The sequence below is a fragment of the Acanthopagrus latus genome, chromosome 10 (genome assembly GCF_904848185.1).
Source record: "Acanthopagrus latus isolate v.2019 chromosome 10, fAcaLat1.1, whole genome shotgun sequence".
Lineage (NCBI taxonomy): Eukaryota > Metazoa > Chordata > Actinopteri > Spariformes > Sparidae > Acanthopagrus > Acanthopagrus latus.
The window spans coordinates 7,788,575-7,809,519 of record NC_051048.1 but is presented as its reverse complement, the minus strand read 5'-3'; the positions used below and the strand labels follow the sequence as shown (position 1 = coordinate 7,809,519).

Genomic DNA, 20,945 nt, shown 5'->3' with positions numbered 1-20,945 from the left:
TGTGTTCACTGTGGGGGGAAGAAATCCAAACAGACAAGCTGGTTATCAATTTTAAATTTATTTGTTTTTTTTTAAATTCTCGGTACATTCAGCACTTGCATGAGGAGGAAAACGAAACAAAATAACCGCTTAACTAAAAACATAAGATTAAAGATATTAAAATTGTAACTATTTCTCTATTATAAGGTAAACCCATTTGTTATCTCCTTACACATTTATGATTGGAGGGTCAGAGGAGTGATTTCCAAATGGACACCAGTGCAGGGAACGTCGGCTTCCCGAGATGATTACAGAGTAAACCTCCACTCGACGAGAGCTTCGGTCTTCCGGAGAAGACGAACTCAAGCGTTTGCGCTTCTCCATCATCACCACAACACGTAAGATAACGTCTCCTCTTATCGCACACATTTTTCTAGGCTACAGTGTTGAGACTTCAGTACCAGTTGTATCTTTGTGGGAGATGAACTCACACAAAAACATCCCCCTGCTGTAAGCACACAACAACCATCCAAGGCTGGAAAAAATTAACAGGATTCATTAAAACTTCAAAAAACAGAACAGCTTTCCTCACTTTGACAAAGACGTTGGGTAAATTTAGTCGTGGATATATAAAAAAGAAAAGAAAAAATCTCTGTGCTGAAGAGAGGAACACTAGAACTGATCCTAGAAAATATGTGTAGGTCAGGGATCTATTTTGGACTGGTTTTATTACAGGGCTCTGAGGCGGAAGGAACTGTGCACCCGCAGAACTAAAATAAAGAGGCGGGCTCCTAAACCTCAGAGGGACAAAATGCTGAGGCGAGCCCAAAAAAAAAAACACCACCCTTCTCTGCTTCTTTTCTTCAACAGAGAGAATTAACAGCACTACACGGAGAAGAGGAGGGACAGGACTGAATTTTTGCATCTGGAAGACAGAGAGAGAACCAAAGAGTGAGGAGGGGAGGTGGGGGCGGAGCTAGATGCACCATAGTTTTACTAGTAAAACATGTAATAAACATTTATCTGTGTTAATTGACGTGGACGAGATGTGGGGGAAATGGCAGAAGTGTGTGGAAGACAACGCTGGCGTCAAAGTGGACGTATTAAAGCACGGTGGGGCAGGTAGCGAGGAGCAGACACCAGTCCTGAACTGGAGGAAAGAGAAATTCATCTCCAGAAGTGGGAACACTCCCTCCCAAGACTTCGTGTCTGCGGCGTCCTCTACCCCGTCTCTCTCTTCAGCTTTCCCCGCAGCCACTCGGCCCTCAGCGGCGTCTGTCCCTCTGGTTGCTCCGGCTACGAGAGCGGCGTCCCCCGCTGGCGCTGGCGGAGGGTCGTCTGGGCCCGTGGCCGCTGTCCCTCTTCCTGTCCCCCTCTCTGTCCCGGCCGCGGTCCCTCTCTCGATCCCCGTCGGCTCCTCGGCCGGCTGCCGCGCCGCTCGCCACCGAGCCGCCTTCCTTCTCTCGACCCTTGAGCCTCTCTTTCTTCTCCTCCTCGCGCTTCTTCTCCTCCTCCTCTTGCTGCTCCTTGTGTCGCCGCTCGCGCTCCTTTTGCCGCTCTGTGCGGTCCAAAAGCCTCTGCGCAGCCTGGTGGACAAAGGGAAAAGTTTAGTTGGATACAACAACGTCTCAAACGTCCCACTGATACAGAATAAGTATAAATATCAGACCAACCTGCTCCTCAGTGTGGGGAAGCCAGTATATACATGGAGCTGCTTTGGTCTTGAGGAACAAGTCGTCGAGCAGTTTGGCTGGAGGCTCGTCGCCTTTCTCTGTTAATTAGAAAACACAAATGGGTGAATGATTTACTCAAGTTTTACATGATGCAACTCTGTGATAAGATACTAAATTATTACTGCTAGAAGTATGTTGATTCCCAGTTAATAAATGGAGTAGAGGGCACCTGCTCTGGCCCCAATTGAGGGTGAGAGGCTGTAATATTTGCCATTTGAAAAACAAGTAATATATCATATACAATAAAGTGAGATGAAGATTGGATTGTTACTTAATAATTTGTTTATCCAAAGTGTGCATTACCCTTCTTATCGGTCTTCCTCTCCTTGCTCTTGCCCCTCTCCCTCCTCCTCCTCTCCCTGTCTCGGGATCGCGATCGTCGTCCATCCTCTCCCGGTCGGGCGAATTCCTGGACCTTATCCCGGTCCCACTCCCGCTCGCCGCGGGCTCGCTCTCTGCGCTGCATCTCCCTCTCGCGCTCCGCCCACAGGTCCCGCACTCCGACCACGCCTCGGTCCCTTTCCCGGTCCCCGTCGCGCTCCCTGTCCTTGTCTCTGTCGCGGCCCCTTTCCCTGTCCCGGTCTCGCTCGGGCATCAGAGGGGGCAGCCGGTTCTGAGGAACGACTGGCTGGGCGACATGGTCCTTCTCGTTTTCTGGCTTCAGGACGCCTTTGTGGAAGTCGAGCTGGAGGAAACAGAAAACAATCAAAATAAGACACAAATGCCTTCAGAGTGTGGAGAGCATTTAAATGACAAAAACAAAATCATCACAATCAAAAAGGGAAAGCTGAACTTTTAACATTAATATAATCAACTAGTGACAACAACGACAACACATAGTTAAACCTGCCACTTGTAGTTAGGAGCTATGATAGTAACATACAATGAATTTCACTGCCTGCAGCTTTAACAAAATCCCTGATGCCACTCAAGACTAAGTATGTGTTTGCTGATCTGAAATGGTTCCAGAAATAAACCAGTTAATATTTAATGTCTCATGCTCTTACTGTGGAGGGCCTAATGTTTGACAGTGTATGCACGTACATTAGACGTATTTTCATCTCACCGTCTACCCCAATGCAATGCATGTTCCATCAAGTGTGTCATTACCTCATCCTGCTCACAGAAGTCGACGGTGAGGACCTTGGGGTTGCTCATGGGCCATTTGACCCGGTGAAGGGCAGCTCTGGTGGCGACTGCTTCCTCTGCAGTGGCGTACTACGAGGACAGAAGAGGAAAGGTAGTCGTGCTGAAAATTGCAAAACATCTCAACCAAAACACAGAAAAAAATGAGGGAACAGATGGAGCGAGATGGATGAGAGCACAGAGGTGACAACAATCACACAAATGCTTCTTTCAACTCTTCCTGTCTGCTTACTGAGGGTTTTATATAAATCGCCTGTCAACATGCTTCGTGAACATAAGGAGCTCAATATGAAAATATTGATTTGTTGGAACTCACCGTGACGAAGCAGTGAGACTTGATCTTGTCGATCCAGAAGCCGTCTTCCACTATGCTGCCCGTCCTGTTCAGCAGCTCCTTGAGTTGGCCCAGTGTGAAGGGTCGTACCTATGGGAGGCACACCGACATGGAACAATCAGGGTTACGTGGCATTTTCAGTCCGAGTGGAATAGTTGTGAAGAAGGAATAAACGTGAAGAAGATCATTAGAATCTGTTTGCCTGACGTATGTAAATAAACTAAATGCCAGAATTCCTGCTGGTTTGAGCTGTTCTTTGGCATTAACGCTCGGTCAAACAGTGACCTGTTTTTAAAACTGTCACAGTTCAGATGCTGAGAACTTTTAGCTGGGCCAACAACATGGTCTTCCCTCTGGCGCCTCCCTCAGGCAAAAGTCCATATCTTTTCAAAGAAACGCAAAGCTGTTTCTACATTTTCAGTCCACCAGTTCTGTGTATTTGGACAACATTATGGTGACCAGCGGTTACACGGCAGAGCCTTAAACGTTTGGTCTCTCTACATTCTGTCAGTGTAGTCTGAGAGCTCCTGTTATTCTGAGATTAGTGAGGCTGGGTGGCATTAGAGATCTTGTAGTCTTTGATCCAAGGGCAACACTAAGTCTTGCTCTTATGACGCAGGTACAAAAAAATCTGCAAATGCTAGTCATTAAATGCGTAATGTCTAGTCTTGTCGCAGTCTGTTTAGTCATGCAGCGTGCCCCTAACTAAAGGTGATGCTTGACTACAGCCATAATACCTGGGTAACTGTTCCTGACTCCAATTATGGGAAGGATGGTGATGTGGTTGCCACTGGGATCAGCGCAGTACGCCTCATTCATGTCAAGCTTTTAGGGTACATTTAGAAACGCAGGGGTTTTTCTGTTCAACCATTGTTCTGACATCATTTTCTAAGTGTGGAGCGTTTAAGGTTCTGACTTGTATAACTGAATCTTTGCCATTTTTGCCAGCGTGGAAGAAGAACATCACTGTCTCACTGCACTTTCTACGATGCCTTGTAATATAGTGCAGTGAGTTAAAAACCCACCAGGTTGGTCACGTGGATGATATTTGAGATTTTTCCATGTGGTGGCGAGGGCTGCCTGGTCGTGCGGACGGGGTCGTCGATGGTGACGGACACGCCGGACTTCTGTTGGCTTATGGAGCGACGCACCACGCTGTCGCTGGGGGTAACTGGGGAAAAGATGAAGAGGTGAGAGGAGTGAGTTTTACGGGTGGGAAAATGAGAGCAAGAATGTCTGTAATCAAGAGAGAGAGAGATGAAGTACTGCCAGAGGGATGATGGAAGAGATTTTTAACCAATAATCTACAGCAATTAAGAAAACCCATGTACTTTTCAGTGAGGTTGGTTTACCTTTCTTTGCCTCTCCATCGAGGTTGACAGATGTCTGCGTTTCTGAGGCTTCCTCGGAGACGCTGTTCTTCCTCTTGTCTCTGGAAGTCCTGCGCTGTTTATCTTTCTCTGGTTTCTCCGCCTCTTCCTCTTCATTTGTCTGTCCATTTTCCTGGCCGTCACCTGGGACAATCTGGGGAGGGATTACAGGTGGGAAATGTGTTAATGTGACGGCTCAACTGCTGATGAAATCACCATTTCTCGAGACCACTTCACAGTAAGCCTCTTCGGACCTGCGTGACAGTGCGCCGGATCTTGAGGCCTTTGTCCTGGTCGTCCCTAGCGGCGTCCAGGCTCTCCTCGTCCCCAGACAGCTGCAGCTCCTCTGGGTGCAGCTCCACCACCGCCTCCTGGTTCACTTTGATGTCCGGGATCAAAGACTGCAGGATCCAGACACAGGTGGGAGACGATCGGAGGAAAAGAAAAAAAATTGGAGGAGAGAAGGAGAGGAATAAATCTGTCTGATCTGAAAAGATGGACCCTGGTTTTGTTGTTCGTCAGTTGTTCTGAAAGGCTTTAGCTTGTGTAAATAATGAGCGTTTTGATTGTAAATCCAGGGATTTGGGGAAACTGTAACCAAACCAGTAGTTGGCAGAGTAGGACCATTAATCTTAAAAGCTGGGTGTAGCATCTTGATTTCTTTAACTGATGAAAATCTGGCTAAAAAATAAAATTCTTTGTCATTTCAGAAGCTCCGTTTTGCTTCTAGAACCTAAAAATAATCAATAAATATTAGCCCGCAGCCCAAAATGTGAGCTCTGATAAACAGAATTATGGGAATCATCACATTTATTTTCTTGGTCCTGGACCCCGCGCTGCATCAGTACCTTCAGTGAGTCGGTGGTGATGCTGATGGATGGCTTCTTAGCAGTGACTGACGTGCTGGAGCCCCATCGCCTCTTCCTCCCTGCTGCGGTCGCTGTCTCGGCGTCTCCCGCGCCTCCATCTGTGGTGGCTGGCGACGTCTTACTGCCTGCAGAGGAGTCAAAACATATCACTGAGCGGAGAGGAAATACACCCCCAGATGGATGATCTACTTTCTGCCGAGCAGAACAAGCCAGAGACAAGTTACTGCAAGCTCAGGGCCCGAAAGCAGAAATAACTGCCTAAACACTTTAACCTAAATCGTTTTTCCAAAAGGTGGCAGTGACTAATTAAAGTTTACAAGGAATTCATAAATGGAACTGTGGGATTAAACAATTTCAGGAACATTTTCACACCTGGTTATGTTGAACAGCATTGGACATGTTGCTGTGCATTTGTTGTAAGACTAAAGTGGTTTCTGACACACAGAGTTCAAGGGAAGTATTGCATGCAATGAAATATGACAAATCTAACAGGAACTATGCAGCAGAGTGTAGTGTGAGCTTCCATAAAGCATACTGTGACTGTGTCCTTGTGTGAAGTACGGACTGGTTCCCTGCGGCTGGACAGAACCAGCACATTAATCAAAGTGTTCTGTTTAGACTTTTTAATCACTGTGTTTCCAGAGCAGCCAAACGACTTTGGTGTGAAAGGATAACAATAATGTGATTAATGTTTTTTCAATCAACATTATAGTCAAAAAGGAGTGTGTGTGAATTTAGTTTGAGCTAATTTACTTCCGTCTGGCAAGCTCACTGTCTGTTTTATGGATATTTTAGTTCCATCAGTCATTAAAACAATCGAATAAAGCTGTCAGAGACTTAAAAAAAACAACTCCTTAATTGACAGATTCATCGACGATGAGGATGAGGATTTAAAAGCTAAAAGTAGGATGTTTCCCCTTCTTGTCCTTGTTCCACTCCACTTGTTTCCTCACGTAGGACGAAAGATGTAACTGGTATACTCACTGGTCAGGGATATCTTGCGAGCAGCAAAAGCCTTAGGAGTGGTGCTCTGGAAGGAGAGGGAGACAAGAGAGAACATACAGAAACCCCAGGGGTGCGGGGCAAGATGAGAACCAAGAGTCCAAACCCAAACGGGCAACAAACAGAGAAGAGGAGAAACAGGAAAAGTGGAGGAGGGGTCGGGGCAGGGGGGTTAAAGTAACAGAGGCCTGGAGGCTCCAATTGTAACCACATTATAGAGAGGGACGTTGGTCGATACACAGAGACTCCAGACACATTTCTGCCTTCCACCTCTGCTCAAAGACACTCAGATAAATCATTATGCTACACTGTGAGTGAGTGTGTGTGTGTGTGTGTGTGTGTGTGTGTGTGTGTGTGTGTGTGTGTGTGTGTGTGTGTGTACGTGCGGTAGACTCTAAAGACAAGGAAAGTACATGATGTGCATTAGGACAAGAGTAGACCTGCTTGTAGCTCAGACTGGGTCGTATCCAAGTGTGGTATGTTATTACAAGATAATGTCCATCAGAGACTCTTAGAATAGAGGGGAAAAGCAGACTAGCTAAGTGTGTGATAGTGAGTCAGAACGGATCCTGTCACCTTACAAGACTCAAGTCCCATTATACTCTCTACAGGAGGTGAGGTGATTTTAATATAACCTGCGGCAGTTAGTGATTTTAAAACCTGCCTGAAGCCCAGATGTCTGAAATTAGTTTGCCTCCCAATCCAGTTATTGTAACAGCTCTAATGACCTTTTGTTTTTGTAGGAATTTTCCTTCCATGATATAAATCCTGACTGAGTTTCACGAGCTCAGTACACAATGCGACAACTGAAGAAGTGGATAAGGATTTTGCATCCATCAGTGTCGACACTGAAGGAAAACGTAAAGATGAACTTTATGGGACGCCACAAGCGCTTTAAAATTCAAGTTGTAGCTTATGTAACAGGTAACTGGGTACTTGCTGGTCTACCTTTGTACAGCTGAACTCATTTTATGCGTGGTGTGCCATATACAGTCAAAACTGTTGCAGATAACAGTCCCTTTCTTTGTGTGAACACAACCTAACGAGCATGCTAACCTACTGCTAAATAGTTACACGACTACTATCCGCCCAGCTCCTGTAATTTGACAGCAGCTTAAATATTGACTTTCATTATCAAAGGACTGCAGTGCTAATATCGCTTTTTATCACACTGCCACAGTGCTCATTTCAAGTTCAAAATACGGCATATAGTTGAATCAGGTACTGTAGTTGACTAACAGTGTTGAATGTTGTGAGTGCTGATGAGTTCTGTGGAGCAGAGGTGGAGAACCGAGTGCCGAAGACTCAAAAGGTTCGTCAGGATCGATGCTGCAGTTCAAATTCACCTTGATGATGTACTGTATATAAACAACACACAGCTGTAGACCAACAGCGGAAGTCTTGGTGTCAAAATATGAAATTAAAACTGCAGCACATGTGACAGTTAAAAACATTTGTAAGAAATTACAAAGAGGGGAAAGAGTTCATTCCTCTTAGTTTACAAAAAAAGAATTTCTTTCTTTTTTTTTTTTTTTTTTTTTACATAATCCTTAATCCTTTAAAAAAATGTAAACATTTTAAATAGAGGAATAATCACAAGTCATTTCCTGGTACCATTTGACACCTGATTCCTTACTGGCTCGACTATGGCCCAACCTCACGACAGTGTGTACTGTATCTAGGCAACAAGGATCCAATCAGAGAAGGCAGAGGAGTGAGGACGGGGCTCGATTTGAGTGTGCAGATAAGCCACCAGGCGGGAACTGATCACTGGATTGGACTTTTTTTTTCTTGAATGGGGCTGGGGAGGACTTTTCTTGACTGACTTGATGATCACACACAGTCAGGTTTCAGTCTTTTGGGAAGCCTTGAGATGGATTCTGAAGGGGGAAGGGGGTTGATGATCTTTGTTAGTCCATGATTATCTTAAAGAAAAAAAATCCATTTTGTGATGCTCGAGTTTATTGTCTTTAATTATCATAATTGTCCATGTTCTCCAGTGTACTGTCCTGATGCCTTTGTATATCAAAAATATCAAAAGTCTCCATACCCAGACGGTTCGCCGCACAGTTCTTGATTTCGTTTTGCAAACTGTCAGCACAGGCGGAAGGTCTCTTTAAAAGGGGGGAAAAAGTAATCCAGAAGAATTTGTCTTTGTAAAATTATAATCCAGACAAGTGGTCAGAATGAGAGGGTCGATGGGAATCAATCTTGAGTACAGTTGCTGGCGTGAATGTCTCTGCGCTCCACATGATATCAAACGAGATGCCAAGTTGTGGGTGTAGCAAAGAGATGGATGTGGAGATAAAATAAACAGCAGCAGCAGTTATCCATTTCCATGCAGGCAGGATATCATGACTTCCTGGTCAAACATCCACTGAGTCACACCGGTGTTCACTGACAGCGTGGCTGCAGAATAAGGCAGGCGATGATATGCTGAGTGTACCCAGCTCTCTCTGATCGCTGTCACTGTGCACCCACAAAAAAACTTGGTGCATAATACTTGTCCTTGGCATCATGTCCTTTAAAAGCCTGTCCTGCAGTGGAGCTGGTGAAAAGTACAGGCAACAGTTTTTGTATGAATGATGCTGCAGAGCGTGTTGACAGACGTTAAGTTTCAAATAGTGCAGTCTGCCAAAAGGGTCATCTTGTCAAGGCAGAGGATGACTGTTACCTCAAAAGCTCAACCAAATATTGGGGTTCCAGATTTCAAAGTGCAAGAAGAAGTCCATATCATCATGTCATAGAATCCAAGAAAAAAGTCCCAGGATCATTAGTTGTTCACCCCAGACAGGAATCGAACAAACACTGTGTGGGTTATTGCAGTGGGTTCTTAGTCCAATGTCATAACTCCACCCCACTGGCAGGGGGCAGTGTGGGGTTGAAGGTGGAGATAAAAGCAAAACTGAAAAGCTGTTGAGTTTTGTCTTTTCTCTAAGGCTCTGTACTTTGCCTCTGAGAGGATGGAGGCACTGATGTTGTGGGCAACGCTTTGTGTGACTGTCCTTGTCCTCAAAATGGTAGATGGGAAAGGCAGGGAGAGGGTGAGGCGACACAGAGCGTATGAGACGCACTCCCCTTCCCTTACCCCATCGTTCATCACCACCGCACAGTGCAGCACAGTCTAGTCCGGTTCAGGTTAGCGAGCTGGCATCCAACCCCTGAGGCATGACAACTGTGTGCCGCTGCAGTCGGCACGGCTGCCGCTGCTGTTCTGAAGCGAGCTCCAGTTCCTGCTGGCTCAGCACGCCACCGCAGGGTTAACATGGAAGGCCTTGCGGGCTTTACTCAGTGCCATGGCTTCGCAGACTCTGGGCCTAATTCAGGTACCAGCGACGCACTTGAACATAGCGGGACAGGAGGAGTAGGAGGAGGAGTGGAGGAGGTGTTGGTGTTGGTGGTGGTGGTGGTAGTAGTAGTACGCAGCAGGTACCATTAGGGGCAATGGAAGAGGCATGGGCACCTTCATAACAAAGCAATCAATGGGGTTTTAAACAGCAATCACACCATAAATATATATAGTGAGAGAGAAGCGTTCATGATGGGATACAAAGGCATAGATGGAAAGTAGGGGGACAAAGAGGGGGAGAGAGACAGTGAAAGAGAGTGAACTGAAGAGAGAGAGCGAGAGAGAGAGAGAGAGAGAGAGAGGGGCGGTGTGAGAAGAGCAAGCCAGAGAGCAGAGAATGGAAACAGGGTGAAAGAAACAGCAGAAACAAGCCCTGATGCATCTCTACACACACTGTCAGGGTCCATTACTCATGCAAACCCAAGGGGGGGAAACAAAACCCACACAAACACACAGTACAAAAAGAGACACATGCCGATTAGAACTTCAATAGCCTAGCAGCTCACCAGCAAATTCAAATTAGGCACTCTGGAAACGAAAGGCAAATTCTCAGTGTCTAAAATGTAATGCATGGCTGTGGGCATCAGCAGCAGCAAGACGTGAAGGCTGAATGTCATGTGTAACACTAACAGTAGCTTCATAATGAGACCCAGCGAAAAGGCTCCAAGGTGCAACTGAGTGCAAATGTACAGTATGTAAATATTTCAAGAATAGAAACTGCTTGTGGTGGCATAAAATGCATTACTCCAGTGCAATGGCCCTTGCCGAGACCCTGACACATCAACATGCAAGAACTCGAGCTGCATTAGGTAAAACTGATCAGTGTCGACCATGGAGGGCTACACGGCGATCAATAACCGGCTTTATGTGTCAGGGCCTTCAAGTAAGGCTTTTCTTCTACCCTTCCTCCCTCCTGAACGAAAAGACACACAGACAAGAACAGCGATAAAAGAAGCATGCACTTTCTGTGGCAGAATTCTAGCATTCAGTTTGCATTCAAGCAGTATCAATACTTAAACTCACTACATGGACCAGGCAGACAAAGAGTGTGTGTGAGAGATCATGTAAGTCAATGAGCCGGTTATGAAATATTATTTCCATAAAATGCAGATGGAAGAGATTAGTTCATTTCTATTTATGCCAGGACCCAACTCCAACTCAAAACCCTGTTTGTTCACCTGTGGGCATTTGTAGAAACCTCCAACTGGGCGATCTAATGAGCATTTAAGAGGTTAAAATTATGTAAAAAAAAAAAAAATGCATGAAGAGTCAGAATCGAGAGGGCAGAAACTCCACAGGAGCCAAACGATGGGGTTGTGTTGGTTTTGAGTGACCCTCTTTACTTGTGCTGTTCTAAACATGCTTCTATATGAATGAGGATGCAGGTTAGTGGGAGAGACAGCACAAAGACCCGGGCACCCCCACCCTGTCAGTGACCTTACCTCCTCCAGGCGGCCCTCGCTGTTCTCTGGCTCGGCCCCGGAGGGCGGCTGCTGGGCCATGGAGCTCTCCGATTCCGGTTCCACCTCGGTCACGGCGGCTGCGCTGGGCTCCGACACCTCCCTGCAGAAGAAAGAGAGAGGAGGGTGAGGAGAAGGGTTGGAGAAAACAGAATTTCAAGGCAAAGGCTGTATGAGAACTTGGGGTCAACACTGGGCAGTAACTGGTTATAAAGCTTGTCATCTTTACCTGGCCCTGTTAACGTTTTCTAAGCTAATTTCTGCTGCTACATCTGCATTTTTAAGATTTATGTTGTGGCAGTGACATATCAAATTATGAATCACAGTGGCAAACATTAGCGGTCTGGTCAGTTTCCATGAGAAACATATCAAAACCATCAAGCACAACAACGATCACACAGGCAATCGCAATGAAGACATGGCCTAGAGTACCTTGTGTGCACGGTGGTCGGCTGATTAATAATCAGTTGTCGCAGCCTTATCAAAAGACAATGTGGGAAAAACAATGTGTACAACAAGGCAGAGAAATACAGTGGGAAGATTCAGAGAAAGGTTGCTGAGGGGCAGTGATCTGGGTCACTCCTGCTATAAATAGCTTCCCAGCTAACGGATACCCAGGGTCGCAAACACCCCTCAAACTAATTATCAAAGTCCAAGACACAGACTCACAGCTGACTCCGTGTGTGTGGTCTACATTTGATCCCTGCTGGGGTCATTATACAGAAACACTCCACTTCCAACTCCAGCTCTTAAAACCCAGGCTTTGTAGTCACTGTGAGTCAGACCTCACACAGCTTCTCCACACATTGTTTTATTTAATCTGTGTTATCTAAGACAGAGCAAATAAAAGCAGATGTCATTATCATATTTTTAGCTACACCCTCAACTTCCCCTTCTTGCACTATCAAAAGTCTCCTCTGCTGCCTCCGTGTGACGACACAGGCGTCAAGTTAGCACCCTGTAGGTGGGAGAACAGCAACCTCGAGCATCCGTCGGTCTATTACGGTGCACAGCCTCCTCTATTGTTTAAACCAGTACATGATGCTTTTCATTTCACAGCGAGCACTTCACAGGAAAAGGGAGTAGATGGCACATTTCTGAAAGGTATATCATAAAATGAAATGTGTGATAGTGTCAGTGAATTCAAGATGCCACTAACAATCTCTGGAACACATTTTGTCCCGAGTTCAATTGTAATTTTGAACTTTAAAGCAGCAACACGGCCAAAAAAGGAACAAAATCAGTAGCGCAGGTGATGACCTTTGTTTATGCAGTTTTTAGTCTGCTGTTGATTTTCGACGTTCGTCTATAAACCATCAGCGAGCAGCTAGGTGCATCAGAATTCCTTCAAGCCCAAGGTGACTTCTTTAAATATTCAAAACCACGCTACACCTAACAATGATGCAAGACAAGGGCAAGCGCCAAATTCTGGTATGAGAAGACTGAAAATGCATCTGAAAAATGTACTTTCTGCCGCCTAATGGATTAATCGTCAAATTGTTGCAGCCAATTTGACCCTCGGAAGAATCCTTCTGGCTCAAACATGGACTCACCTTCACCAAAAGTCACCTCTACAACCAGGTGATGTGCTATATGTTTTGGATGCCCTTTATTTCCTTTTGATAACAGTTACTGCAAAAGTCTCTCTCAAATTTGTGACACAGGAAACCCGACCTCAGCTTTTCTCCTTCTTCATGACATGTAACATGGTCACTGGCAAAGTAGGAAAGCCTGTAATGTTAGTCCCTGTACTACTGAAATCTAACCCAGAGCGTCAGGAGAGTCTGTTCAGCCTCCCTCTCTGGAGATTAGTCACTGGTAGGAGGACAGCATTTTCCCCTCCTCCACGCCACGCTGAATCTCCCCATTCGCCCGAGGTGTGGATGTCAACGTCTGTGTGTGTGTGTGTGTGTGTGTGTGTGTGCCTCTTGGGCAAGGCCAGAGACACACCTGCACAGGCTATAAAGGGAGACAGGTGTCAACTGGAAATATAACCCCTTCGGATCACTGAAGGAGTAAATGCCAGGCCAAGGTGATGTAATGGTCACTGAAGAATAATAGGTGACTGTGTGTCTGAATGATGCCTGGCTTTTTTCTTTTCATATAACAGCCTTGTAGCACTCATGTCGTGCATTTCAAACAGCTTCGTGTTCACATGAACAAGCTGGAAGTACAACTTGAACCTGAGGAACAAAAACACAATCTGAAAAATTTACCATGAGGCATTACTTCTGTTTTAACTTCTCGAAAAGAGATCGCGCTTATGGCATGACCCGAAGCGCCAGTTCTCATTCATGGTTGCTCAACAGAATTTCTCAAATCGTGTCCTAATAAAAACAACCAGACCAAATCAGACCAAAATATTGTCACTGGTCAAATCAGACGTGCAGTCAACTCCCCAAGGGACCAGAGTGTGAGTGCTAATGCCAGCTGGGAGAATTATATCACACCATAAGGGCCCATTCACACCGACTGTACAGTTAGCAGATGTCTGCTTTAATGATCTCCCTTGACAACAGTGAGATCATTAGCGGCTACAGCAACACAAACCCCAAAACACACAGATAGAGACTTCCGCGGGCCTGACAACAAAACGAGGATCTCGTAAGAACATTTATATTCAGAAATAAGAAAAAGCCCAGCCTCCTGAGTGCCCTGTGTGAGAGAAAACGCTGAGGTGAAAGAGGGGAAAGGCAAAGGGAGGCGGTGAAATCACTGTCTGTCTGGATGTCATCATCACACCATGCAATCTGAGCCCATTATTTATTAATCAATGTGTTTCTTCAGAGTGAAGCTATTTAAAAGGCATTGATAAAAGAGAGGAGACCCCCCACCCAATCCCCCTGAAAAAAATAATCTCCCTGCTCCTTCACCCAACAAAAGGCTCTCACCGACGTCCCCACCCCCGGTCCTCCTCACATGGGCGAGCATGTAACACGCTCCTAACCAGGCCAATGTGAACTGATGACATGATATCTAACAGGCAGGAAGGAGCTGCTAGCTAACCAGTATCGTCATGTACAGCCGGTTTCACGGCAGGTGACGACAGGCTGAGACCGGCTGATGTGTCCCCGAGTGCCATCTGGATAAAAGGGGTGTAAAAGTACAACCAGCAACCTGAAGCCTTGAGTCGCCCTCTGGCTCACTCTTACCCGTTTTTGTTGCCTTCGGACAGCATTACGGCCGGCCTTGAAAGGGAAACCCCCCGGGATAAAAGATAACACCCTGTCGCTGATGGTTATTCCGGTCAGGCGTGGGTTGAAATCGGGGACGCGGAATGAAAAAAGATCCGGTCGCGGCTGTTTCTACTGCTGAGTAGCCGTGCACTGCGTCGGTATCAGGGATGCAATGCATGCATGACGGCCATGTTGGCTAGCGAGAGCGGTGTCAAGTCTACCGGAGTGGGGGGAAAAAAACCTGATGTTCCGGTCAATGATTTCCAAAATAAAAGCCCCAGTGAGACGCTCGTTCCCGAAATGTTACCGCAAATAATAATTCATTAAAGGAGTGAGAACACGGTCTCGGTTGCCAGCGTCAAAAAGGAACCTGCGAGATAAAGATATCAGAAGAAAATGAGCGAGCGTGGAAAAAAAAGGACCCCGATTCTCAGGAGAAAAGCAGCATCACCCACGCGGCTTCTGGGGCTGCCGCATTGAACGCCTGACAAGAAATCCAGCGTGCTATAATTAGAAACGAGCCAGAAAAACCGTGGGGTGTGTTTACAACAGATTCGAGCTTTGAGGACGCATGCTGTCAGCTCTTTGACCGGCCAATCATTTTAATAGGAAGAGATATTTAGCACGAATTTCCATGCTGACAATTATTTACAATGGTGAATTAGTTCCACCCTTTATGTGACCAATCAATTCATCCTAAAGCACAGCCAAGGAACAAAGACCAGACAGGACAGGAGAAAAATATATATTTTATATATATATAATATATATATATATATATATATATATATATATATATATAAATATAAACACTAAAGCACACCTCCTCCAGCAGCCCCCTTTAAATCAATCAAGCCTAATCCAACATCCAATGTGTTAAGTATAGTGGCTGTAAACATATAATATCATAACATCTATATGAAAACATATTTAAATCAGCTCGATCCAGATTTTTATTAGGATCTAGCAGAATTTAACTCATTCATAGATACTGATTTTTTTCATTTAATGCCATCCATCCATTTATCTGGATATGTATTAAAATTCCCGTTCTGGATACAAGTTTCCATTCAGTAGTTTTTGTGTAATCCTGCGGACAAACTAACCAACCAAGACACAGACTTGGGTGAAAACATATCTTCCTTGGCTGAAGTAATAACAATCAGATGTAGAAGTAGACAGTGCATACATGTGATTTAACCATGACCTCCATCTATTGATGATCCCATAACAATTTACATTAGCTGATATGCTAACTGAAAACATATTATTAACCTAATCTCTCTTACCTTTAATACACATTACTTTTGCTCTTTCATCTGACAAGAAAAGTGTGATCACATATCTAGAAAAATGCGATCATCATCCTCAATAGCCTAATTTTTCAGTGATTTAGCCCACATTGTCGACCTATTTCCATTTAATTGATCAGCTTCTCTAAGAGAAGAAATCTGGAAATCTTGAAATGTGATATAATCAGCCGTTCCAGGAAAGTCAAAAGCAAGTTGAGATATCCAAAATTAAAAGGATAAAAGGTATATCTAAATTAAGTGAAAAAAGACCCAATGACTTTCAAACACACAACATTGTTTTGAAATATTGCAGGGCGCCACTGGAGAAATGTATCACATCACAGACCGGCATATACAGTGCACAACATTTAGAAAGACATTTACAAAGAGCAAGGCGTTTGCATGTTGTGTTACGATTAATATGATGGTTCATCTTTGCTGGTGTGATGTTTTTGTCACGTCTGTGGCATATTCTACAGATACAGACCTAGATATAAACAGATATATATACACAGTCACTGAACTGTAGTGGAAGGTGTTATGTTGCTGGTGTGATGTAAACATGACTATCAACAGATCATTTTTGCTCACGCAGGCTGTGTGGCTGCCCTAACCTCGTAGCTGGCAATGAATTGTTTCACTTGTTACAGAGATTAACTGCATTCTAATGATTACTGACCTTTTTGAGAGGTATCGTTTCTCTGCCCCCATACTCAGGTTAGTCTTTTTCTCATCCTCTGCTTCCTGTCCTTGGTCAGACTTCTGTGAAATTATTCAGAGTTAAAACAATGAAAAAACAAATAGCAGCATGCCTGTGTGCATCAAAACAGAAACTGTGGATACATACAGGAAGGCCGAAATAATGATGAAAAAAAAAAAAAGAACTGTAATTATCAAATTATTTTTCATTTTAATGTTTATATGCGCATTTACGTGCTCAATCAACCTGATGCATGGCAAATTGGCGAAAAAACACCGGAAATGAAGCACACATAAGAACTCACACATCGTTGCTGTAGTAAATGACTGACACTGACATCAGCTTGGACACTGACACCAGTTTGATCACTGACCTTCAGCTGCCTGGCAGGGCGAGTTTTATCCTGGGAGGAAGAGGAGGACCGTGATGAGCGTGAAGAGGAGTCTGATTTGGAGTCAGAGTCCGATGAGGAATCTGAATCTTGGGCCTCAGTCACAACCACTCTGCCTTTGCTGGCTTTCTCCTCTTCCTTGTACTTCTCCTTTTGCAGATTCTCCGCTCTCCTCTTCTCCCCGTCCTGGCGCTTTCGCTCCTTTTCCCGTTCCTCTTCCTGACGTTTTCTTTCTTTTTCTCGCTCCTCCTTCTGACGCAGCGCCTCCTCCTCTTCCAGCCGTTTCCTCTCCTTCTCCTTCTCTTCTTCCAAGCGTTTCTTCTCTCTCTCCTGCTCTTGTAGCCTCCTTCTTTGCCTCTCCTGCTCCTGGTGTTGTTCTCTCTCCTTCTCCTCCTTCAGTCGCTTCTCTTCCTCCATCTCTCGGTTCTCCTGAAGCCTCTTTTTCTCTAATTTCTGCAGTGGAGATTCAGCGGAACTGGCAGGCCCAGTGGAGGAGTGTGCCTTCTCTCCTGACATATCTATAGCTGATGTGGCCTCCACCGCATGGAAGGCCCCCTCTGACTCCATCTTGTGTACGAGCAGAGACAGGGGCCCTGGCCTGCGCTTCACAGGAGGCTCCGGACTGCTGGAACGAGAGCTTGAATCAGAGTCTTGACGCTGCACATTGGGAGCTTGGAAAGGTGCCGCCCTCGGACCACGTGCAGCCTCAGGGCCCTCTCCCTCCCGGTCATCTGGGGGGCTCTGCTTGGGAGTGTCAGGCAGGGGGAACAGATCAGGAGGTGGAGAGGGAGGAGGAGTGGGGTGGCGCAGTTGCATCGGGGTGTGGTGTGCCTGTGGTGGTGGGATGTGCTGTGGAGGTTGAAGCTTGCGTTTGGATCTTGCAACTGTTGATGGGACACTAGGGGGCATCTGCTGTGACTGGGGAGGCGCTCTGTTGCCCCTCCGTGCCCCGCCAGGACCAGGTCCCCAGTCGTCGTCATCCTCGCTTTCATCATCGCCGCTGTCGTCTTCGTCATTCTCTTCGTGGACGTGACCTCCTGCAGAGCCCCCAGCGGATCGGCTCAGGTGGAGCACAGGATGAGCTGATCCAGGTTCGCTCGGTGCGGTGCCCTCCTTCTCCTGGGCTCGTGGTACGGCAGGGGGCAGGCCCTGGCGGTCCGGCTGGCCCAGGACACGCACTGACAGGGAGGCTACAGCGCGGGGAGGAGAGGGTGCCGGTGGCTCCTTATGTCCTTGATGAAAGGTGGCTCGCTGCATCCTAGCTCCTGGGGCCTCAAGTGACTCCTGAGGGTGCAGGTTAGGACCTGGGCCCATGTCAGGACCGCGTGCCATCATCCTGTGAGCCATCAATGAATCTCCCCCTCCCTGCTCCACCCTGGTCATTGAGGGTTGAGAGAGCATGGAGCGGTTCTGTTGGGCAAAAATAAAGGCCAAGATGACTATTTTTGTCCTATACAGTCATTAGCATGTTTTGAGGCATTTACAAGTGAAGAAAACACTAAAAACTCTTTGTATCATGTAAAAAGCACCACTGACAGTTTCACAATATTCTCTGGTCAATGTGTAGCTCCTCTGAGGGACACACAAAGCAGTGTGTGGAGGTTACTAACCTTGTCAGGGACGTACGGAGAGCTGTCGTTGTCATCCGAGTGGTCGTCATCCTCCTCTGGCAACGCTGGGCTTTCTGTCAGAGAGGGACATGAGGCAGGGGTTCAGGGGTTTTTCAGCATGTTTGTACGAACGAACATGAAATCAGGTGAGTACAGATGTTTGAACAACGTAAATTAACAGGACTGCTGAAAGAATGAGCGTGTAGAAAGACACAATGAACTTGCAGTTCTTTGAAGCTAAAGCACATATGGCAGAGACTGTGTCAGATATGTTCATGTGAATGTTATACCGTCTGCCTCGTCATCTTGCTGGGCTTCTCTCTCCAGCCTCTGGCGAAGGAGCTCCTGCTGTTTGGCCAGGTACTGTTTTATGAAGCTATTCTGGCTCATCTCCTCACCCATCTATAACACAAAAGAGTACATAAAACAGCACCTTGTTAATACGTCTGCAATGTAACATTCATAGGGCAAGCGTTTATAAGAAGAACTGTTCGTCTTAGTGGGGAATATTGAATAGCTTACTAAAAGCACTCAAAATGCATGCACGTGTTGACAAAAGCCTTGGTAACTAACCCATCTTTTAAAATCTCTTCATACCTGTGAGTTGGGCTGCAGCCCACTGTGGGAGGACGACGACTTCTGAAGATTTTCCAGCATCAGAGCCTGCAGGGAACAAGGACAGGGATTACAGTTGATGCCTACATTTTATGGGAGATGACTGAGTCAGTTGGCTGCCGGATCATTTTTATTCATCACTTTATTCACTTAACAAAATATTTTGTTAAATTCAGAGCATCAGTAGTTTCCACTACAATCTAACTAAAAGATCCAGATTAAAACATGTCATAAAATACTGTTAATTTCAATATAATAATAGCAAATACCATACAAGTCCCTCAAAATCAAGATGCAAAGGATCACTGTCAGCACTAAATCTAGTGACAATGCCTTGCTACTATCCTGAGGTGCACTTTTTCAGACACTTTTGAAGGCCTGGGTCAGTTGATCCCTGGCCCAATGAAGGGAAGCGCTTTGAATGTATGCAAATCACGCTATTCTCCACTCTCTACCTACAGAACCTACAAGACTTAAAAGACTGGCCCTCCCCTTGTGCCTTCACGGCAAACATACTGTGCTCAATACATAATCATCAGCAAATATCATTGTCTTAAGCATTTGATATTTTGATGTTTTTATTCAAGCAGGGGTACAGTACATTTTGAGGTCCCAATGTTTGTTAATAAAGCATACATTACAACATTTAGTCGACGATGCGAGCACAGGGGTTTATTAACATACTACCTGGTAAATCAGCATAATAATTTCACCTAAAATATGGTGTGCAAGTTAATATGCATGGAGTAACGACTCTCCACACTTCAAGCTACCATGATGGAGTTTAAATAACTAACTAAATAAATAAATAAATAAATATTTCTCCACCAGAATGTTATTCTAGGCAGCCTGGATGGGATTTTAAACTAGCACATGTGCCCTAATTTGAAAATAATAATGATAATTCAACAAATATATCACTGAGTAAATACAATAATCTAAATTTAACAAAATAAAGAGTGTTTTATTTGCAGTGTCTGCCAGCACTTTTCTGTTCTGGCGGAAGGGGGACTCAGACTCATGACCTCCCCCCTTTTCAAATCCCGCATACGGCCCTGAAACCTATCGTTGTTTATCGGCCAGCGGCAAAAACAACGACAGTGTTCATAAAAATAACTTCACAAAAAAAAATCGAATAAATCTGTTTTACTTCCTGGTGACGCTCGTAAAGATTCTGTTTACATGGCGACGCGCGCCCCCGTAACCCAAATATACACACTCACACACACACAGCGAAGCGCGGTCACGGCCGAGTACTGTACACTATGTGCGCTTGCTTACACTCAGCTTAGGCCTCGACTTGACAGGTGCACAGTTCAACTGTGTGCAACACGGTGCGCCGCGAGTAGTTGCGATTTAAGTCCGAACTCGGTGGGCTGGACAGTTTCGTCGTGCTGTCAGCTACACACGACCGAAAGCAAAAACTGTTGTTTGTGCGTTACAGCGCGTGCCAGGCGATTTATGTATTCCCGCTCCCCGAGCCAACACACACACACCGTTACGGCCTCTAACGTTACTGTTAACCCCCGCCGTCACTCGCCTGCTGCTGAACTTAGCCGGACTCGACAGGCGGCCGCAACATGAGCGAAAACTCACCCCTTTCAGCCGCTTGACGAGCGTGTTCTTCTGCCCGCTCTTCGAGAGGTTTCTCTGCTCCAGGGCGGCTTTTAAATCCGCGACCCGGAGCGATTGTAGAGGTTTCCCATCAAGCGTAATATCTTCGTCCGCCATTTTGCTCCCTCCGCTTGTCTAAACTCCCAACAAGCGTCGCTACGGCTGCTGCTCGGCGTCACAGCTCGGCAGTTTCCGGACGAGCTCGGTTTGTCCCGAAGTCACATAACAGCACCGTGACAGCTCGAAAACAACATCGGGCCAATTCAAGCCCCCACAATTTTAGGACATCTGAAAACTTCATTTTA

General features: G+C 45.7%; 1 protein-coding gene across 1 annotated transcript; it reads right to left on the bottom strand.

The window, feature by feature from the left end:
- Positions 1 to 42: 42 nt before the first annotated feature.
- acin1b (apoptotic chromatin condensation inducer 1b) lies at positions 43 to 20,797 on the bottom strand. The gene is made up of 17 exons (XM_037112078.1): positions 20,623 to 20,797; positions 19,009 to 19,074; positions 18,702 to 18,813; positions 18,412 to 18,485; positions 16,784 to 18,211; positions 16,390 to 16,472; positions 11,225 to 11,345; positions 6,416 to 6,461; positions 5,411 to 5,556; positions 4,817 to 4,963; positions 4,545 to 4,716; positions 4,218 to 4,363; positions 3,175 to 3,282; positions 2,823 to 2,930; positions 2,016 to 2,397; positions 1,653 to 1,750; positions 43 to 1,565 (listed from the first exon to the last, which is right to left on the bottom strand). Exons 1-17 carry the CDS (start codon positions 20,755 to 20,757, stop codon positions 1,245 to 1,247), a joined length of 3,693 nt encoding a protein of 1,230 aa, XP_036967973.1. The 5' UTR covers positions 20,758 to 20,797; the 3' UTR covers positions 43 to 1,244.
- Between the last annotated feature and the right edge of the window lie 148 nt (positions 20,798 to 20,945).

Excerpts from the sequence above, each read along its gene's own strand:
- acin1b (XM_037112078.1), bottom strand. The coding sequence starts at position 20,757 with ATGGCGGACGAAGATATTACGCTTGATGGGAAACCTCTACAATCGCTC. Across the intron at positions 6,462-11,224 it reads GCGAGGGCCGCCTGGAGGAG|AGCACCACTCCTAAGGCTTT; the intron begins GTAAGGTCACTG and ends CTCTCCTTCCAG. Across the intron at positions 4,717-4,816 it reads TCCGGCGCACTGTCACGCAG|ATTGTCCCAGGTGACGGCCA; the intron begins GTCCGAAGAGGC and ends ATCCCTCCCCAG.